At 38.1% G+C, this 21,910-nt stretch overlaps 1 protein-coding gene across 4 annotated transcripts in view; it reads right to left on the bottom strand.

The window, feature by feature from the left end:
• si:ch1073-358c10.1 (mitochondrial peptide methionine sulfoxide reductase) overlaps nucleotides 1-8,497 on the bottom strand; it is a 59,980-nt gene extending 51,483 nt beyond the window's left edge. For all 4 annotated transcript variants that reach the window (XR_007185038.1, XR_007185039.1, XR_007185040.1 and 1 more), the window contains exon 1: nucleotides 8,260-8,497. Coding sequence is in view for 1 of the 4 variants with exons in the window: in XM_048191910.1 (XP_048047867.1) it covers nucleotides 8,260-8,482 (223 nt within the window). In the remaining 3 variants the exon portion in view is untranslated. The remainder of the gene's footprint in view (nucleotides 1-8,259) is intronic.
• Between the last annotated feature and the right edge of the window lie 13,413 nt (nucleotides 8,498-21,910).

Raw genomic sequence — 21,910 nt, 5'->3', positions numbered from 1 at the left:
GTTTGGTTTCCTTTGCGAAACTTTAACCTGTTTTGCACACTGAGGACATTTAACAACAAAGAATGCTTTTTAACATACAAGGAAATGAGATGACAAGCAAACAACCGAGAGACAAAGACAACCAGGCAGGCAAAAGCCATGCTACCAAATCAAGATAAAAAGAGCAGCTTGTTTTGTCACCTTGACAAGCAAAGCTTTCTTTTCTTCTAGTCGAGGTGAGGACACACACACACACACACACACACACCTCTGCAGTCACATTTGCCAAATCTCACTATGTTCGAACAGACCACCTGGCACTGACCTGCCAGCCAAGCGTACAATTATGCCATTTCTAATTTCTGCGAGGGAGGAATTGAAAAGGAAAGAAGAAGAAAAAAACATATTTCCAAATAAAGAAGGTAAGAATTGGAGGACAAGTGAATTTCAGAGTGAGTGATGAAGACAGGAATGGGCAGAGGAATAAAAGCGAGGGATGCGCAACAGATTAGAGAAGCGGAAATATGGAGCTACACGTTTTTTGTCTTTCATTCCTTCGTGCCTTCTGGCAGCAGATGAACACACAGCCGCTCAATCTAGTGAAGAGTGAAAAAAATAATGTAACAAACAAACTGGAATAAAGTGAACCTAGCCAAGAACACGCCAACATAACCAACATCCACAAAAGCTCTGGCACCGCAAACCTGATGTTTTCTCTCTCTACCACTCTCCAACCTCCTCCCTTCACCTTCCCATAATGCCTTTCTCTCTCTCTCCCTGTTCTATCTATCTCTCGCTTACACACTCATACACCAACCACAGCAGTGGGTATTTCTCCCGAGGAGCTCTGGCATGGCTCCAGGAGGTGCCAGTCTGCCTCCTTTAACAGTGCCCTGTGACTGTGCCAAAAGACGCCTTCGCCAACACCACAACACCTTACCAACCGCTCTGCCGAAAAAAGGACAGCGAAGACAAAAGGGAAAAAAGAGGAAAAAAGAAAGTGAGGCAAAGGAAGGCGGGTGAGCTTGACAAAAGAACCAGAAGAGGACTTTTTTATTGGAGCGGCGAGATTGGAAAAAGGACTTTTCTTCTCCGAAACTTTTGCTAGAATGGACCTAATTTGGGGTGAATTGTGTTCCGGCAAACAGAAGACATAGCCAAAGCCTTGTCAAATATCAGAAATCATGCAGAATCGCAACACTATTTCTCAGGGTATTGCATGTTTTTCCAGCAAAGTCTGCCCGTCCATTATCATCACATTGGAATAACTCTTCACAATCCCTCCACACAACAACTTTCTCATGATCCATGGACCTGATGTTGATCTGGACTATCACAGCACGTTTCATTTGTCACCGATGCCGACGCTTTTGAAAGGAATACTTGTCCTCTGTAACATTGGCATATGGATGAATTGTGATTGGTTGGATGCATATCACTGGTGTTGGGTCTAGGACTCCATGTTTACTTTGTGGCGCCTTAGTCTTGAGCATTTGCTCAAATGTTGCTAACATTCAAGACATAATGCAAACTTTATCACGAAAGAATCAACAGAATCTAGGAAATCAAGGTTTTCAAGCAATTGGAAATGATTTCACATTTTGTAACCCCACTGAAATCCTATTATAAACGCCAGTAGTTGGGTCAAATATTGATTTACCTGATTCCATGTCCAAACTTTCTAGATGGTAAAACATGTCTCCTGCTTCAAGTATGACTACATAAACAAATCTACTGTGGAGAAAAGGTCTATATTGAGTGTGTAGGCCTACCTGCTGAGTTTATGACTCTGAATTTGAAGGAAAAATCAAAGCAATCTCACTCTAAAAGTGTCTTAACCAACTGGTCTTCACGTTCTTGTTAAACATGGCATATTCAAGACCATTTCTTTTGGAACGCAGCAATACCACCTCATGCTGGGTCAACTTCAATCAGCTGAGACACTGGAGTCACCGACAAGTTCAAGTGCCTGTATGTCCCCTGGAGGCGACTGCTGATGCATTCATACCATACTTTCTATTCAAACCTGTATCCAAGCAACCATTTCCGGTTGCTATGGTGAAGGATGGCCCCCCTCATTGCTACAGTTTGCAAGATAGTGCACTTAATCTGTGGAACACCTCCAGCATTCTGATGCCCGAAACAAAACATAAGCTAACACGTATAGTTGTAGAAACACAGTATTTTCAGAACCCAAGCAAACAAATGTCAACTATCTGAATGACTTGATGATGCTAAATCGAAGTATTGGGTTTTTATACAATGCCTGTATAAAAAAATGTTCACAGATGAACATGGCTTTTTAAGGCCCAAATAATAAAGTCCATAATATAGATGTGTTTTCATCTAAGAGACAAAAAGCTCACAATTTATACTGAAAGGCCAGTATATTGTAAACTAGGGGTTTGGAATCTCAGTCACTAACACAAAGGTTACAGTTTAAATATTAAGAATGGGAAGCTCAGGATCTGGAGAGATACTTTTATTACAGTTTTACTCCTTTCACCACTGTGCCCTTGAGCAAAGCTCTTAACTACAGCCCGCTCACGGTGGACTGAGCTTCCTATTTGTGTATTCTATGTTGCTTTGGATAAAAAGCACCTGCTAAATACTTCTGTGTGGGGGGTGATGGAAAACCAATAGCAGTCACCCAGACACTCTTTACAGAAATTGTTTCGTCGCCAAGGTCGCATGAAATTGCTCTTTAACTGACATTGAATGCGCATTATTTCAGAGGATATACACACAATAAAAGAATAATTTCCCCAAATAAGGCCTATTTGAATCACAAGTAATTATGGATGCACTGATTTTTTGGTTTGGCCTGATACGGATACTGATTTTAACAAACAGTTATTGGCCGATTCCGATATTTGTCACTTGCTCTCTTATTTGAAGTTTTGTCATTAAAATTTTTATACTAGTTAGTTTATTGCTGCATCATCAAATAATTTCTAATTAACATTTATTGGATCCATTCAACATTCAGCAGGCCAACATAAATATATTATTACAACAGAACAAAATTACATATGAAATAAGCTATGCTTTTTAGGTAGGTTTAACAGTAGTTTTCAGGTAAACTAATGTAAAATAACACTGCATATTCTTCACTGTATAAAATAAATGCATATTAATTACGAAGTTACGGAAGTTATTTAGTCAAGAATAGTGAGCAATTTTTTGTCTTTTGTTGTTTGATTAACATTAAAACGCAGACAGCAGTGCAGCAGGAATATTAGGCTGCTGTCACTTTAAGAGCAGTATGGATCCAATATACTGTTACACAATTGTTTTCTTTCTCAGATGTTCACATTCATTTAAAACATAACCGACTATATTTACAAGGATACTCACCAAGACGTGCATTTTGATATAATTTTGTGTGAATTAGAAGAAACGAAAAACAACTCCATTCAGTATTCACACGCTGTCTGACACCGTGTCCTAACCAGTTGCGACGGCGATACGCAAATATTCTATTTTAGAAACGGTTTCTATTTCTCCGCGACTTTGTGGCTGGAACAGCAACACAAAGTATGGCAATGATAATATCAGGTACTGTTTATGTGCTTTATTTAATGTTAAAAGTGTCTAATGTGAGTATGAATATCATTCTGTGTTCCCAGCTTTTTAGCTGTAATGAAAACAACACTGGCTATTCACCTCAGATCTTGAAAATAAATAAATGGGCACAAGAACGTTCAAACTGTCAACTCAATGCGAACAAACAAGTGTATTCTATGACAAAGATTGTTTGAGTCACTCCGTATGTACTTAAAATAATGTTCAAATGGTGTAATATTTATGAATTTTACTATGTACTTGCCCATTTCATTGGTCTGCTGTGCTTTTGCCGAGAGAGCCCGCCCACACTCTCTTCTGATTGGCTGTGGTTTTTGATTGATTTTATCGCTTCTCATTGTTGCGTCACGTCTAGTGTGGACAGTCAAATAGAGTGCCTCAGGGATGACGCATTTTTGTAGGCAAAACCCGGAAGCGAGTTAGCATTTTAGGACTTCCGGTTCCAACGCCGTAAAGTCTATGGGTTTTTTGAATGGGTTTTTGCTAAATCGCCTGAAATAAGGTCTGTGGTTAACAAAGCCTCTAAATACTTTCATGTTTTGATCTATGACATAAAACACACCAGTTATAACCCACTTGTGATTTTTTTAAACTTTTACTGTGTCCTAAAATCGGCGGTTGCTAACAAATTGCTAAAAGAGACTACTTCCTTTGGCGGGGACTTTAGACGTCATCATTAAAAACGGGACATTTGGACAGCATTTCTCATGAAAAAGTGGATAAGTATTCATACACAGCACAAATCATAATCAGCGAGCATGTTTGTAAATCAAGTTGTTTTTTAAATAGAGTTTGAGGAAGCTTGGTGGTGACGACGTTGATCCGCGACCATGGTGTGCTGTAGTCCGTTTATAGCCTGCTGTTAGCCTTTTATATCTGACGACTTTATTTAGGCTTCAAAATCTATAAATGTTGTGTTCACTTGTAAAGATCTTGATAGACAAAACGTGTAAATGTCATAACCCTTTGTTAAACACAGAGCTTATTTTCTGCGATTTTCCAAAAGTCTATGGGAAAAACGCATAGGCTTTCAATGGAGGGAACCCGTGCGCCGCTAACTTCCGGGTTGGCCTGCAAAAACACGTCATCCCTCATCACTGGAATCTTATCGCATCGCGTCTGGTTAGGATTCGGTGTGAGACACTGCTTCCAGGGGTGGTGCATGCAATGGATGTGTGTGAACTTCTCACACAGTGAGTAGAACTGAATTCTCTTTCATGTCTTCATGCGCTTCAATATTTAAATTTGCAAGACTTAAAACCACATGCAAAGAATAAACTTTCACGAAGATGCAGCACTGGCCCAATCGGGACAGTGACAGTGTTGCACAGTTCAATTGCCCCGAGTGTTATTCCTTATTGACGAACATTGCTGTATTTTGCACAGATTTCATTTTGTTTTGGCAAGTATTTAATTATTTTACCAAGAGAAAGACATTGGATTATGCACCAGAAATTATACAGCTCAGGGCCTTCACGCAGTTAATTAATAAACCATCAGTTTGTTTTATCTGCCTTTTTCATGCTATATAGCCCATGTGCCGACGGTTGTAAACTGATCAAAAATCATCCAATAAATATAAAAGTAGTGCTAGTAAAGTGACTGCATACTACAATACTAAAAATAAGTTGTTGTTTTTTTTAAAAGAGATTTCATTTGATAACATCAATAATAAATTACATATTTTTTCATCACATTTACATACACTGCTAATAAAGACATTTAAATAGAGAGGCGTGACTGTGGTGATGACATCAGTACATTTTCTCAGGCAGTTCTGGGCCGAAACTGTGCCAGCATGGCAACAGCAGGTAAGGTTTGATCATCCTCCCCAAAACCCTGTTCCACCCCCCATGGATGCAGAGGCCCGGAAGCTTCCGCCATGCCGTGACAGCGAGCTGCTTCGACAGAAGGGCCGGGAACGCGTGACGGGGGCGGAGCTTTCATGCGCATAATGCACAGATGGGCCCCTGGACACTGCTAGGGCACCAGAACTCCCAGGATGCACCAGGCCAGCAAAAACTGTCATGGTTATATCTGAAGGCACAGAGTCACCCGATTTATTGTTTGTTGGTGATTACATAGTTTCGTAATTTATTTACAGTAGGGAACTCCACAACCATTTTTGGATTAAGAGCAGAGAATGCCTAGTAGTCAACTGTGCCGAGTTTTACTCTACCAAGACAAGAACTCAGTCCTGCCAAGTAAGCCAAGGACTGATGCATTTTTTATGACCCTTTTCATCTAACCATAGCAGAGTAGCAAACATGTAAAAGAAGTGAATGTGGGCTTCACTAGTACACTAAATGTTTAGTTCTGAACAGTTTTAATGCTGCTTCTCATCAGAGCATCCCAGCCTAATGAGAGAAACGTTTGACGTCACTGAGAATCAATCACATTTTCTCATTATTCTGTTTTTAGTCACTATGCTATTGCTAACAAAAAGAAAAACATCTTTGCTTTTTGCCTTATAAATCTTTCCTGTGGGAACCATAGTTTTGACCTTATTTACTACAGGTTTGCTATTGTTTCTGGATCATTTCTACAATTTACTACTTTTTATGGCCTCAAAATACAAATTATGACATTTATAATATAAAATTACAATAGATTATCATTTTAAAGGGTTAAAATGAATAAAGACTTTTTTATATTGAACACTTTTGGCCAAAACTCATTTTTTATCTATATAAATCATTAAAAATATTTATTGTTAACACCAATAGTGAAGCAGTTTTGAGTTACTTTCCATCTTTCTATGTCAACATAAATACAAGTAAATAAATAAATAAATAGATAGATACATTGATTTTGGTGCTACGTAGATTTTACTTGGTTTACTTCCCCCTTCCAAGCAATATCATATAAGCCAATGGCATTAATGTGACGAAAGTAGGGCTGTCAAACGATTAAGGGGTTAGTTCACCCAAAAATGAAAATAATGTCATTAATTACTCACCCTTATGCCGTTCCACATAAGACCTTTGTTCATCTTCAGAACACAAATTAAGATATTCATAACGCTTCATAAAGCAGTGTTTTGAAATCGGCCATCACTATATAAGTCGTTATTTAGTTTTTTTGGTGCACCAAAAATATTCTCATCGCTTTATAATATTAATATTGAACCACTGTACTCACATGAACTGATTTAAATATGTTTTTAGTACATTAATGGATTGAGAGAGGAAATGTCATTGCTGTCTATGTAGGCCTCACTGAGCCATCGGATTTCAACAAAAAAGTCTTAATTTGCGTTCTGAAGATGAACGAAGGTCTTATGGGTGTGGAACGGCATGAGGGTGAGTAATTAATGACATTATTTTCATTTTTGGGTGAACTAACCCTTTAATCGCGATTAATCGCATATAAAATAAAAGTTTGAGTTTGCCTAATATATGTGAGTACTGTGTGTAATTAATATGTATATATAAATACACACAAATTAATGTATATATTTAAGAGAAATATGTTATGTACAAAATATTTTTATTTATATATAATATAAATTATATTCAAATATAAATAAATACATATACTTCTAAATATTTCTCAAATATATACATGGATGTGTTTGTTTTTATATATACATATTAATTACACACAGTACTCACACATATATTAGGCAAACTCAAACTTTTATTTTGTATGCGATTAATTGTAAATAATCGTTTGACAGCGCTAGACGAAAATAAAAAATAATAACTTTAAATACCATATACTACTGTTATGTATCTACCCAGTTATGGTATGGAGTTTGTAAGAAATACAGACATTTTATATGAAGTAACACTTATATTTCAAAAATATAGTATAAAATTCGTTCGAAGAACACATTATCTCTCGATTAATAAAAATAACCTATATTTTAGTCTATTAAGTCTATTAGGGTAGGCCCATATGTAGTTTTTCCAAAAAATAAAAAAATAACGTACTATTGATGATAAAAAATAAAGATGAAAGCTTCAAAACCCAAAAGGCACCGAACTGAAGAAATTACAATAAAAATGTGATAACTTGCTATCTCTACCTTCAGAAAAAGATGAACATGGAATAACTCTTACACTGTATGAAGGAAATTTTGGTCCCACTTTATATTAAGTGGCCTTAACTACTATGTACTTGCATCAAAAAATAAGTACAATGTACTTATTGGATTCATATTGAATTGCAAAACACTTTTGCTGCTATTGAGGTGGATACGGGTAAGGTTAGGGAAAGCTTTGCTGGTATGGGTAGGTTTAAGGGTAGGTTTAAGGGTAGGGTTAAGGTGTAAGGGATGGGTCAACAGTGTAATTATAAATGTAAATACAGAAATTAATTACAGATGTAATTACATGCAGGTGTTTTTAAAATATAAGTACAATGTAAATACATGCATGCACACAATAAGTGCATTGTATCAAACGATTAATTTAAATTTAAGCACATAGTAGTTAAGGCCACTTAATATATATAAATTTATAGTGAAGTAAATAAAATTGGGGCGTCTTTCGGAATTTCGGTTACTAGGGATTTAGTTTGCATGCGGAAGTTGTCGTCTATATAACAGGCTTGATGTCCCGGATGTACTGTGTCACAGGAGAGCTTATTCTATGAGAAACGCACGAGTGTCACATCCACAAGCTTTTACATAAGTGTCCCTTCACATGACCTGCTGCGTGGCAGCCGAATTTCACGAGAGGCGGAATTTACCTGCCACGACCATTTTCTCCTCCCTGCCCTTCAGTGAGCGCTCTTTGGCGGGCAAAACGCTCTTGTTTGCCATATTGAGCTGAGCGACTGTCACGCGCAGATCGAGCTGCAGGACGATGAGGATGATGATGGCCGCGTGCGCTCTCGCTTGCAGAAATAAACATATCCGCGCGGGAGCCATGGAGCTGGGGGAGGAGTGAGGGGACAGCCGCGCCCACCTCATGAATATTCATCAAGTGCTGGGGGACTTCGCCAGATGAATATTAACTAGCCAGAGGTTAATGTGACTTTGCCACAAAAGCCTCCCGTGCGGTATGTGCGGGTAAGAAATTGAATTAAAATAAATATCCACATTAAGATAGCAGTTCGGCATGCAAATGAGCTTCCAGCACCCCCGTCACTACGTCTGCCGGCATAGCAAAACTGAGCATCTGTGTACTGTCGTAGAGGAGCGCGGCTGCATACATTAAAATTAGCATCTGGAATCCATTCATCATGATTATTGCTATTTCTGTGCATGTAAATACTTGCATTATTCGCTTCCATTGCAGTGGCGGCTTTATTCAGTGACAATTGTCAAAATAAAGAGACTACCTCTAAACCCTGGATGCTTTGCCTTCCTTAAACATTGAATTCCTCGTTTAATTCAAGATGGTGCCATTAAAAAGCAGTATAACACGAAATTGTCAATTTAGGTCATATTTCAAACTTTAAAATCACTGTACTGATGCTATGCTTAACCTTCTCTCCAAATATATTCCCTGTATTAAAATATTAAACAAGGATAACACATAGACCACCAGTGATCCACAAAATCCCATAAGCTCAGGAATTGTAGCTGTGATGTCTGCAATTGTGTAATTTCTTTTCTGTGAGTTTGAATTACAGATATTCATCGACAGGTTCATTTTAACCACATTTTATCTATGGATGGATATAGGTAGATACATGCATGTATTGCATCAAGGACATTCGTAAAAGATGTGGAATTATTCAGGTTTTTGGAAGTAAATAAACATTACATCATATATTCTCAAACTGGACGGATGAATCAAAGACAAAAAGTGGGCATTTTTGCTTATTATTTTCACTTTTAAAATTACAGCCTCTTATCTAAGCAGAGGAGTAGGTTTGGTGTCACCTGAGGTGTTAAGGTTAGAAAAAGAGGCTTTGAAATCGCCTTGCAAATGAGATATAATTACCAAATGCAGGCAGGCAACAGCAGCACTGCTAAAATAAAACCTGAGGAGGAAATCACTGGTTCATGTAAGCCGTGAAACGGATACTGATAGTTAAATACCTAGAGACGCTGCTGAAAACTTCTGTTCCGGTCAGATTTCCATACAGTGAAGTCTATCACTTTCTTTTCTTATTATGTAATGTACACATTTTTTAATGTTTGAGCTTTTCTCAGCAAATATTAAAGGGGACATATAATGGCCCTTTTACAAGATGTAATATAAGTCTCTGGAGTCTCCAGCATGTGTCTGTGAAGTTTCAGCTCCAAATAACCACAGATAATTTATTATAGCTTGTCAAATTTACACCTATTTGGGTGTGAGCAAAAACAACCCATTTTTGTGTGTTTCCTTTAAATGTAAATGAGCTGCTGCTCCTGACCCCTTTCCAGAGGGGGCGGAGCTTTAACAGCTCACGCTTCATTTGCGCAACAACAACAAAGCTGGAGAATCTCACTCAGCCAAAATGTCAGTAACGGTGTTCAGCCTTACATTGTTCAAACTGGAGTTGGACACTGATGGAGAGACTCAGGAAGATGTTACAACTTTTAGAATGAAACTGGACATTTCTGAATGGTTAGTTGAAATTTATGTAGTTGCTGTGGAGTTGATTCAACTCATCGGCTAGCATGTGCCGTCATGTTAATCTTTTGTGCAAATCCAGCGTTGAATTGACCCTCATTGTGAAGCAGTCCGGCGTAAAATGACGGCACAGTAACAACACTACTACAACAACTCTTCCTCTTCTCTAAAGCAGCCCAACATGGCCTCACCCCCTTTGTTGCATGTTCTCGGGGGCATGGTTTATGTAAATTTTAGGGTTAGTGATGTCACTAACCCAGGAAGAAGCTTGTTGTAGTCCCTACCAGCTGTTTGTTGCAGTCTTTAAAAAGTGATTCCTATAAAAGAAAATATCTGCCTTTGAATTGAACTTGAAGCGTTGTAACTTTGCAGATGTTGTTTATGCTCAAACAGCAACATCACACACTGAATAAAGTTAAAAAAGTGAAATCATAATCAACCAGCCCTTTAATATATGCACCAAATTTGGTTTTCATTATAGGTAGAGTTTTGGTGCAAAACATTGTAATAACTTTATTTTCAAGAAATCTCTCTTTCTGTGGTTCGGTATTTGCGATTCTTATCCCGAGGTCTGTGAATTCTGAGTGGGTGGTGGGATGCTGAACTGGTGTTTCTGTAAATGGTAATAAATGGCAACAAAACTGTTGTTAGATGCTCATGGATTGAGCAACAAAAAAAGGAAAAGGAAAGAAAAAAAGGAGGTCTCTCAAAAAGAATGAGGGGGTAGATCTGCAGTTATCTCCTTGTTACCGTTAGAGGGCCATTTATAACTGTTCGTTTACATTTATGCTCTTGGCAGATGTTTCTCGTACCAGCTGGAGGTTCAGATCCAAGGAGCCTGATCATGCAGGAGGGCTGAATATATGGATTTTGTTAATGATTACTGTAGGTTGAGAACTGAGAGAAAAGGTGAAATAGGTAGATATTCAAAGAGGGAAAAGGAGAGCGCAAGTGATAAATGGATTAGCGGGATGAGTTAATCAGAGATTAATTAAGGCCATTTCTGAAGGGATTGGCCTATAGTGTTTTTGGCGGCAGGTTTCGTGGGTTAGTTTTAAACATTGATTTGTTTCATGAAGGCATCTACAACACAGTTGAGAGTGTTTTTAAGCTTTGACTGCTTACAGCATACACACACACATCTATTTCTGATTAACATGAAAAAGAAAAGAGGCAGTCGACTGTTGGGTGTTTTAGCATAATTGTGGCTTTGCTGGTCTCACTCGAGTGAGATGCTTAATTAAAATAATAAATCACGCTTCTGCGTCACCACTAAAGAAATCCTTTTTTCTTTGCCCCCTCACTCACTCAAAACATATCATCAGTGTGTCCGTGAAGGTCACACTGCAACCACTGTGTCCAATCCAGGGCCACATCCACCCAATCCCACTTCAGGATTAGCTGGTGAACTCGTTAACTGGTTAGCAGATATCATCCTCCCCTCCCCCACCAGTCTTGCTGTTTTTACCCCGGAGCAGCCTTGAGTAAGACACTCTTACCCCACATGGGATGGTCAGATTAGAGCTTCCCCATAATCCTGCATGCACAGACTACATCTCTTTCTCTCTCTGTTTCTTTCTCTGGATAGGTTTGTATCACTCAAAAGTGCCTTATGTAGTGGACAGAGGGTTTTCGGCCATATTAAGTGATATTTCAATTTGCATGGTGTGAATATTTAGAAAGGCATTGGAAAAAAGTGTGCACTAATTTAACATGTCACAGAAAGTGGACAGGGAAATTTACCTTATTATGTGCACTACTTCAGTACTACACAAAGTTTATCTAAAATAGATGTGATAAAAAGGGTCCAGCATTCAGGTAAATTTATCTCAGGTGTTTGTGGGTATGAAGTGCATGATATTACAATAATGCCATAATCAAGAGCAGTTTTGAAGACACATACAAAATAACCAAATCATTTTATTGAGGGGTTTGGAGTAGGCTATCACTAATGATATTACATTTATAATAATATGTTTTTAATGTAATATTTTATTCAGCAAGTCATTTTTTTAAATATTTAGAATAAATATTGTTCTTTTAAACTTTCTATTCATCATAGAATCCTGAACAAATGAACCATGGTTTCCACAAAAATATTAAGCAATACATCCATTTTCAGCTGTTATAATATTATTAAATGTTTCTTGAGCACCAAATCAGGATATTAGAAAGATTCCTGAAGGATCATGTGACACTGAAGACTGGAGCAATGGCTGCTGAAAATTCAGCTTTGACATCACAAGAATAAATTACATTTGTATTAATATATATTCAAATTTACATTGTATGTTAATAAATCAAAATATTACTGTTTTTACAGTATTTTGATTAAAAAAATGCAACCATGGTGAGCATAAGAATTTTTTTTAAATATTAAAAAGAAATTTACAGACCCAACCCCTATATTATAATTAATACTAATATTATAATATTTTACACATATATATTATGTAATCACATGCAAAATCCCTAACCAAGTGTCTGTCTTGATAAAATGAAGTTCTACAGATATCCGGAGCTCAGTGTTTATAGTGAACACTGCTTAGGGACCGTCAGAACACTGGCTTCCACTCTTTTATTGTTCTGTGTTTCTTGTATTCATTTGATTTTTTGCATGCCCATTTTTTCCCATATTGCTCATTTTAAAATGACCAAGAATTTAAATACATATTACGTATACAGATTCTCACTCCCTCAGTCATACGCAATAACAATTCTAGTGGACATTATTATATTGTATGGTAAATTCACGCTCATAGCTCTGTCTCTTCTTCTTCTCTTGTCTTCCCGGCCACCTGTCTTTCCTCCCACCCCTCACTCGTCCCGTTGGAGCTCTTCTCTCACCTGAAGCCTTGTTTGGCATCCTGTGCTGGGATTACGATTAATCTGGACACGTGCCACTGGCCTCCCTCCCCCCCTTCTCAGTCATTCTTTTCCACCCCGCTCTTGTGCAGAAATCTGTGGCTGTAGGCTTTTAATGTCTCTTAGAGGCCTTTCACTCTGCAGAATTCACAATGAAAAAAAGGAAGTGCTATGTGGGCACAATGAAATGCGTAAATAATATTTATAAAAATACAGCCAAATTCACACAAGCAGCATCTGCTCTCTTACACTGAACACGATATATGTATGTAGCCTATTGTACATTTCATATGTTTTTGAGAAAAAAAATCTTATGCTCACAAAGGCTGCATTTAATTAATCAAAAATACAGTAAAAAGTGAATCCTGAACAAATGAATCATGGTTTCCACAAAAAAATATTAAGCAATCCAACCATTTGCAACTGTTTTAATATTATTAAATGTTTCTTGAGCACCAAATCAGCATATTAGAATGATTTCTGAAGGATCATGTGACACTGAAGATTGGAGTAATGATGTTGAAAATTCAGCTTTGACATCACAAGAATATATTACATTTATATTAATGTATTATATATTAAAATGTACATTAATAAATCACATTATTACTGTTTTTACAGTATTTTTGATAGAAAAATTGCATATTAAAAAATCATATTGACCCAACCCCTATATTATAATTAATACTAATATTATAATATACATTTTCATTACTCAAATATATTATGTAGCTAACCAAGTGTCTGTATGGCACTTTGGAATGAATAAATAATATTTATAAAAATAGAGCCAAATTCACACAAGCTTCTACTCTCTTACATTGAACACAATATATTTATGTAGCCTATTGTACATTACATATGTTTTTGAGAAAAAAAAATCTAATGTTCACAAAGGCTGAATTTATTTGATCAAAAATACAGTAAAAACAGCAATATTTTGAAAAATTATTACTATTTAAAATAACTGTCTTTTATTTTAATATATTTTAAAATGTAATTTATTCCTGTGATGGCAAAGCTGAATTTTCAGCAGCCTTCAGTGTCACATGATCCTTCAGAAATCATTCTGATATGTTTTGTGGATAATTTTTAAAAAACACATTTTATAATTCATATAACTTCTGTATTTTGTATGTATAAATCTATCAAATATAATACAAATATCAAACAAACTGTATAAAGTAAATGGAGTTTGACTAAATACATTTAAAAAAAGAAATCCACCCTTCTTCAATCCCAGAATCCACCTGCAACTTCCTGAGTGAATACAAGCTGTTATAGCTGAGCATTGAGCTCAGAAAGAGATTATAAACTAAGCCAAAACAATAGAAGCAGTATTTTTGCCTCATCTGTGCTGTAATGTGATTGTGTCATGGGAGATTTACCCTTCAGCTCAGGCTAAAAAGCAGGAAAGGCCGATTCCAGTGCATAGTCTGTGATGGGATGGAATAAAAATGATTTATTTGGGTCATTTATAATTTTGGTAAATTATTATTTAATAAACTTCTAACATAGTAGCTATAACAGCTTGTATTTAGCTTGTATTTTGCCTGCATCTACTAGTTGCCAGATGTATAGTAAATTGATATTTTTTCCTGAAGTACCAAAGATACCAGAAGAAAAAGAAAGAGAGAGGGGTCGAGGAAGTTAACTAAGGAAAATTAATTGCTGTTATGTGGATCCTGTCACCAGTCAATCAGGGTCAATCTGACCGCCTGCCTTTCATTTACCGCAGCACACACACACACTTACGCAGCTGCATTAATTAATAATGCACATTTTCCATGTTTTTTTTCTAAATGATGCACCTTTGAGTCTGAGATTGTAAGGATGACCGTGGCCCACTGCTCATTAAAAATAAACCTGAATCAATTCTACTCAAGAGTCTGACAGCATGCGGCCGTCTTTACAGAAAAACACTACAATTAAATATTACAAATATTTACCTATTAATCATTATAAACTGAGTTTGTTTGTATGTGTGACCTGTCGTCTAAGCGTAGCTGATTATTAAAAATTACCATTTGTCTCTCTGCTTAAATAGGCCGCAAAATTGATTTGCCTTCCTGTTGCTGCCTCTGACAGTCTCACTGACATGTTCTTATTATCAGCAGTACGAGCATTATCACATACATTAATCAGAAAAGAATTCAGCCGTTGATGGCGTACTTTAATTACAAATCACGCACTTATCCAAAGATGAACCACAAAAAAAAGCAGCAGATTAAAATAATTGTGATTGCAAAAAAAATCCTGTTTAGAGATGGTCAGGACAGGAGGCAATGCTGACCTTGAAGGACTGTCTTAACATAATCAGACATACTGATGCTACATACAGAAGGCAGAAAAATCTCCAGTCTTCAGTGCGTTTATTATTAATGTAGGGGATTTTATACTGCCAGCAGTATTTTTCTGTAACCAAACGCACAGATGAAATGCCTCTGAACCTCAGAGCGAAGACAGATGCATAATTTTGCGAAGCACATGCGCACGCTAAAGTGGTGCGAAATGAAGAAGTGGGTCATGGAGTGATTTGTTTTAGAGAGGGGGTGGAAACTGGGTCACTGGATGCAGAGGCGGTGAGAGGGGGGTTGCTTTTGGGAGCTTCTGTGTGCTGTTGCTGGGCTGACTATTGGGGCGTATTGAGAAAAGAGGGAGGGAGAGAGAGACAGAAGAAAAGTTCCCATCCTTTTTTATTTTTTGGAATTAGTCATGTTGTAGGGTCTAGGAGCATCATTATTTCAAGAAGCATCCGAAGACGCTAGATCCTGTTCCAAATGCAGAATTACAGAGCTTTGACTACAAAGAGAACGAATAATGATCTAAGGTATGAAAAAACTGCAAAATGGAGCACCACTGGATGTCATTTCAATGGGACAAAAAACAATTCTGCACTTGTACTTAATCAGCCGCCCTCTCTATCAGAGGGATATGGTCAGAGCTAATGAAATTGCCACTAATATTAAGGGCACTGGAGGACACTGGTGACCCAGGGGGAGAGCAGGGCATTGATCCATCCACAATGAAGCGCTCATAACCGAGAGCTCATGCTTTCAGCTGTACGCTGGAGACCGCACTGCGCACTGCCATAACTAGTATCACCTCCTGTACAGTATGCCTTTCGAATGTGTTTACCTTAGTACTACATTAATGTGCTAAATTAAAGCTGCATATCCCTTTTGCATCTAGCGGGATAGCACGTAATAGAGGAAATAATTTAGCATCATCTGACTGTGATATACTAGCAATTGTGTTAAAGGCACAGTTCACCCAAAAATGAAAATTCTTTGACCATCATGTCGTTTTAAAGTTCCCCTGTAGTTAATAATTTTATCTCTTAAAACTTATCTTTGATCACCAATATGACATATTTGAACTTTTTTTTTCCCTTAAAATAGCCTGAATGTAACTCGGATCTATGAATATGATAATTAGCACCGCCTCCACTCACTCGCACAAGCTCAGAGATCCACTCGGTCAACTTACTGATGTAAACGCTGCACAATGGTAACGCTTTTTACATAACGGTAGTTGATATGATTAGCCTTTTATCAAACATCTAATAATGTGTTGCTAATGTTACACAGTCATAATTAATGATATGCTAAAGCCCGCCAGCATGTTGATGTGATTGATTACAAGGTAGTTTGTGACTTAAGAAAAAAACATCGATTTCAAACCGCGTTTTTGAAACTGTCTTTAGATCACCGCAGTTTTATGGAGAAAATACTCAGCAATGGAGCTGACATGAATTTGCACATGGTTTGACTTAAAGCATATTAAAAACACCACATAGACATATAAACAACATTAAAAACTTGATTTTCACCACATGGGGGACTTTAAAACTTGTTCTTTCTTCAGCGAAGAAACACAGAAGAAGATTTTGAAAAATGCCTTTTGAAAAACAGTTGCAACATTCTTCAAAACATCTTTTTTTGTGGACTGGGGAAAAACGAAAGTCATACAGGTTTGGAACAACATGAGGGCGAATAAATGGCAAAAGGATTTTTACATTTTTATGTGAACTATCTAGTGTTATTTTTGTGCTGATTTAACAACAAATTGTACATTTTGTTGCAGATATTTTGAAAAATCCCAGTTCTTCAGAAAATATTCTTTTGTGGTCCACAGAAGAACGAAAATCATAAAGGTTTGGAACAACACGGGAGTAAATAAATGGTGACAGGATTTTCATTTTCAGGTGAACTATCCCTTTAATGTGTTGATTTAACAACAAATTGTACTTTTTGCTCCATTTATCTGTGCATTTCATGCTTACTTTTTATATGCATTTTAGTGCAGCGATGAACACAATAGCACATGCTGCCGGATTTACCAAACGTCCTACCAAGCATTCTGTTCAGACACACATGCATCAGTGCTCGCTCACATACACATCTGTGCATTGCCCACAGGCACACACACTCCTGAGACACACATATAATGGCCAACTCAGCATTATAACCATATACCTATACCTAAAGCAGAGACACACAAAAATGAAGAAACACAACACACACATCTCAACATGCACCGCTCTCCTTTTCCCTACTTGCACGCTGTAGCTCGCATTCGTTTAAAATAATGATCTTTCACCCTTAAATACTGCAGGTTTAGGTTTTAAACTCATTTAGCTTTAGTCTTTGTAATCTTGTAAATGTCCCGTTTCGGCTCATCGGTGAGGACGTTTTAGCAACCCATCTGTTATGTGACCTCTTTAAAATGATGCAGCGCAAAGACCGACCGCTTCAACAGAACATCTGGTTGCTTTGTTTTTGTTTATTTATTTTTTGATGGAAATTTTAATCTGATGCTGACATACAAGATATGAACTCTGGGATTAAAGTAAAAAAAGAAAATAAAATCAGTGAAGGATGAAAATTAGACATTTTTGAAGAACAGGAAAAAAATATTAATATTACAAAAAATGAATTCTGTTCAGAAAAAATATTGCTTTAAAAAAAAAAAAAAAAAAAAAAAAAACATTTACCATTCAGATTTGAACATAACGCAATGAATGTGGAGTCCCTTTTAAAGAAACACCATCATGGAAGTGTATTTAAATTAAGATCTCACTGCACAAAAGCTCTCACACACAGACACAAAACACAAAAAATACAGAATATACCAACACAGACACAGACACACACACACACACACACACACACAGAAGGAGCAGGTCCTGGGATGCTCGTCATTTGTAATGAGGTGATAATCCAGCTCAAACGCTCCTATTTGCTAATCTGTCAGATTACAGATTAAAGTGCACTCAGAGGACGCTATTGCTAGGTGGAATGCAGGCTAGGCTAGTGCAGACACACACACACACACACACACACACACACACACACACACACACACACACACAAGTTCTAATCTCTTCCATTTACATACACTTCATTTCTGTTTGATTTGCCTTGGGCATACACACACATATAATGCGCAAATATACAATAATGATCTCACGCAGGAATATTCATGCATTGACAAAGACATAAATAAAGCAAGGACACACTTTCAGCGTACTACACGCAAACACAGTTTAAAAGACGGTTGTGGATGTTAACGTGCCCACAATATTCCCTTTTATGTTTTAGCTCCATTAAAAAAAAGACATTCTGTCTATAATTTTACACGGTGGTTTAATTATATATAATTATTACAAATATGTATAGGTTTATATACATATATTTAAATAAAATTATTTCTATTCAGAAAAAATAGGGAATTAAAACAAGAAAATGACTGTCTGTTAAATAGCTGTGCATATTTAATTTTAAAATAATGTTTTATCAAAGAACAGAATGTTTTTGCAGCTTTCCACAACAGAAAATGCTGAAGCATAGAATTGATTTAAATGTCAGATATAGTTCAAACGCTGCTCAAAATCCAAGACTAAACAGTATTGATCTCCTCTGTATAGCTCGTACACTGGGGTTTCACGCTTTGAAACGCTTCCAGATTTAACACCAAGTGTGATGCGGACGAACGAAGAAAAACCGATTGAAAATGAAAATTTCTTCCACATCTGAAGCTCTCGTCCTGCTGATTTGCAGTGATATTGCGCATTAGTGAAGAAGCGGCTCGTGTTATATCACGCATGATGTATCGTCTGCGTGCGTGCGTGTCAAGGGAGCATATTGGTTGCCTCCCCACAGCCCCCCTTTTGCAATCAGCTGATCACCCTGAAAAGATGGAGTGGTCCAGGGTCAAAGGTCAACTGTGTCACCCCGCCACCCCCTAGCAGTCAGTATGTATTACCATACATTAACCCTCAACGTCTAGATGCGTGCTATTTGTGCAGCTTGCATTCAGTTTATGTGTGTGTGCTCACCTATTTCCAAATATAGCAGCCATTTATGTGATATCAGTATATTTTTAGGTAAACATGATGCTGCACACTTTCTTACTGCAATTTATTGTGTGTTGATGTATGTGTGTGTATATATCTTGGTCAGAGAGGGTCTCCCCTCCCCTGCTCAGTCAACCCCCTGCGTGTGTAATCCCTGCCAGCTGTCCCCACAATCTAATCTCTCTACCACGATCAGCTGGGACGTTACACGCACGTGTGTGTGTGTGTGTGTGTGCGCGTATGTATGTGCCCAGGGAGGTGGGGGTGGTGTCAAACGGAGAGCATAAATTGTAGCCCGAGCGTGTGCGCAGCGCAGTGTGTGTGTGTCCATGTGTGTGAACCGCTCATCCCTTGCATACCTGCTCCTTCCCTCTTCCTCTGGATATGTATACATATATGATGTTTATATATGTATATGCGCATTTTCAGCTTTTCTTTTCTTTTTTTTTTTTTAAAAAGATTTTTTTTTTAGTGGCGCGCACTGCTGGATTTTCTCAGGCTGATGGCACGGGGGAGAATACTCCTCTATTTTTTTTGTTTTTGTTTTTAAACAGCTGCAGCATCCCAGCACCTGATTTTCCCTTCCTGCATGCGTGAAAACCTTCCTACCTGCCTACCTCTTCCCTAACCCCCTCCACCCCACCCTCAGAACATCTCCCATTGCTACCTTGCTCTCCAGCCCCCAGAAAAAGGAGCCTCAGCTGGGGCAGAGAGCTTCGGCAGGACCCCCTGTTCACCCTTGGATGGAGAATAGCGAGAACTGACGGAACTAAGAGAACGGGGAAAAACCAGGATATACGCTTCCGTTTTCTCCGCTAGAGCGAGAACGCGAGGAAAAAGAACGAATCTAAAGATAATTTGCTGCTTAATGTCAGTAGTTTTGATGGTGCTTCTGGGTAATTCTTGTATGTGATCTGATGCTTGTGGCTGTAACCGATGTGTTTTGGAATATTGTTATTTTCCTAAATACATGTACATCTTCTGTTATCTGTATGCATATGTATGCTTTTATTTCAACTGTCATCGTCAGCGCTTCAACTCATTTATGTGATGTGATTTTAACCGTACTTGTTTTTACTTGCCGTATAGGTGTGCGTATGCTGGGAGAGAGTGAGAGAAATAAAAGAGAGAGAGAGAGAGAGAGAGAGAGAGAGAGGTGGGGGGAGAGAGGGAGAGAACAGACTGTCATAGGGAAGCGCTAGCTTTACATTGCGATGCTGGCAGCCGTCTCATCATGGCGGTGGACGTGCTGAATGGACGAGGGGGAGAGCAGTGCATAGCTTTGCATCTTCGCACATCCCTCTCGCACAGCTTTGCTGGTCCTCTTTGTTTGGCCGAGAGAGGAAAAAGGTCTGCTGGAATGAAACAGAAAGCAGGTGCCAAGGCTTCATGCAGAATGGGTACAACAAAAGGTAGATCCTCTTTATCTCCCCTCTATCTCTTCCACTGTCTCCTCTCTCTCCCTCTCTTGTAAATTCTCAGGGCATGCATTCGGTATACAGCATAGCTAGAATTGTGGAGGTCTGAATGTATCTGAATGGAATGTTTTTGTGTGTAAAATATGACCATGAGAAACATTGTGTTGCATTGTCATGTATGTTTTGTTCTTACCACACATCTAGGCCGATCGAAGACGGGAATTATGCGATTTAAAACCGCGCGCACAGGGAGAATCCTCGGAAAGATGTGCGATGGTGCGTTTGTAAGTGACTGTGAGTGTGTGTGTGTGTGAGATTAGGACTTCTGGTTTGGACTGCACTTACACCAGCAAAGCCCACATCAGATGCAGGAGGAGGAGGAGGACAGGTGAGAAGAAATATATTTTAGATGAGTACAGAAACGTGGTATTGTACTGAAGGACAAGAACAGGATGTGCAGACCGCATAGGGACCAAATACAGACAGCGAGTTGATGCTGAAGTGCACGACTGAACCGTTAGACATAGACTGCAGGGATGAAGAGGAACAAGAGAGAGTTTGTACGAAAAAGAAAAAGCGGACGGCGTTCGGAAACTTGGGTTTTTGCTCTTTGTGTTCACAGTGGACCTTGATTTAATTTCAATACAATTAAGGCACGCGGTGAATGCCAAGAGAGAAGCCAACAGCAGCACTCACCTGAGCGACCGATCGACGTGACTGAGTCATGTTTAGTACGGTCACTACAACTGTGGTTTTATATTAGACATCATATGTACACAATAAAACAACACACTGCACCATCCCACTGCCATTCCCTACCTGATTTACAGCAATATCATGGAAGCAGCTCCCCTTATACAGCGCAAACACTTAAGTAGACCAAGGAATATTCATCATAATGAGAAAAAACAAAACAAAAAAAACCACACATTAACACAGGGCCTAATACGCATATAATGACTTACTAAAGGCATGGCTGTATCTCTCCCAAACCATGAGATTATATTTAGTGACAATGCTCTGAAAAAGGCTCGGAGGCAAAAACTGCAAAGGTTGCGTTATGACCTACATTTCACAACACAAGCAATCATTACAAGCACTGGAGTGCAATATGCAAATGCAGTGTAGTTAGCATGGGATTAAGGACTTTAAATGTTACCCATACATTTTGAGCAATTTTCTTTTAAATA

Source organism: Megalobrama amblycephala, linkage group LG5 (assembly GCF_018812025.1).
Source record: "Megalobrama amblycephala isolate DHTTF-2021 linkage group LG5, ASM1881202v1, whole genome shotgun sequence".
Lineage (NCBI taxonomy): Eukaryota > Metazoa > Chordata > Actinopteri > Cypriniformes > Xenocyprididae > Megalobrama > Megalobrama amblycephala.
This window is presented reverse-complemented; position numbering and strand designations above follow the sequence as displayed.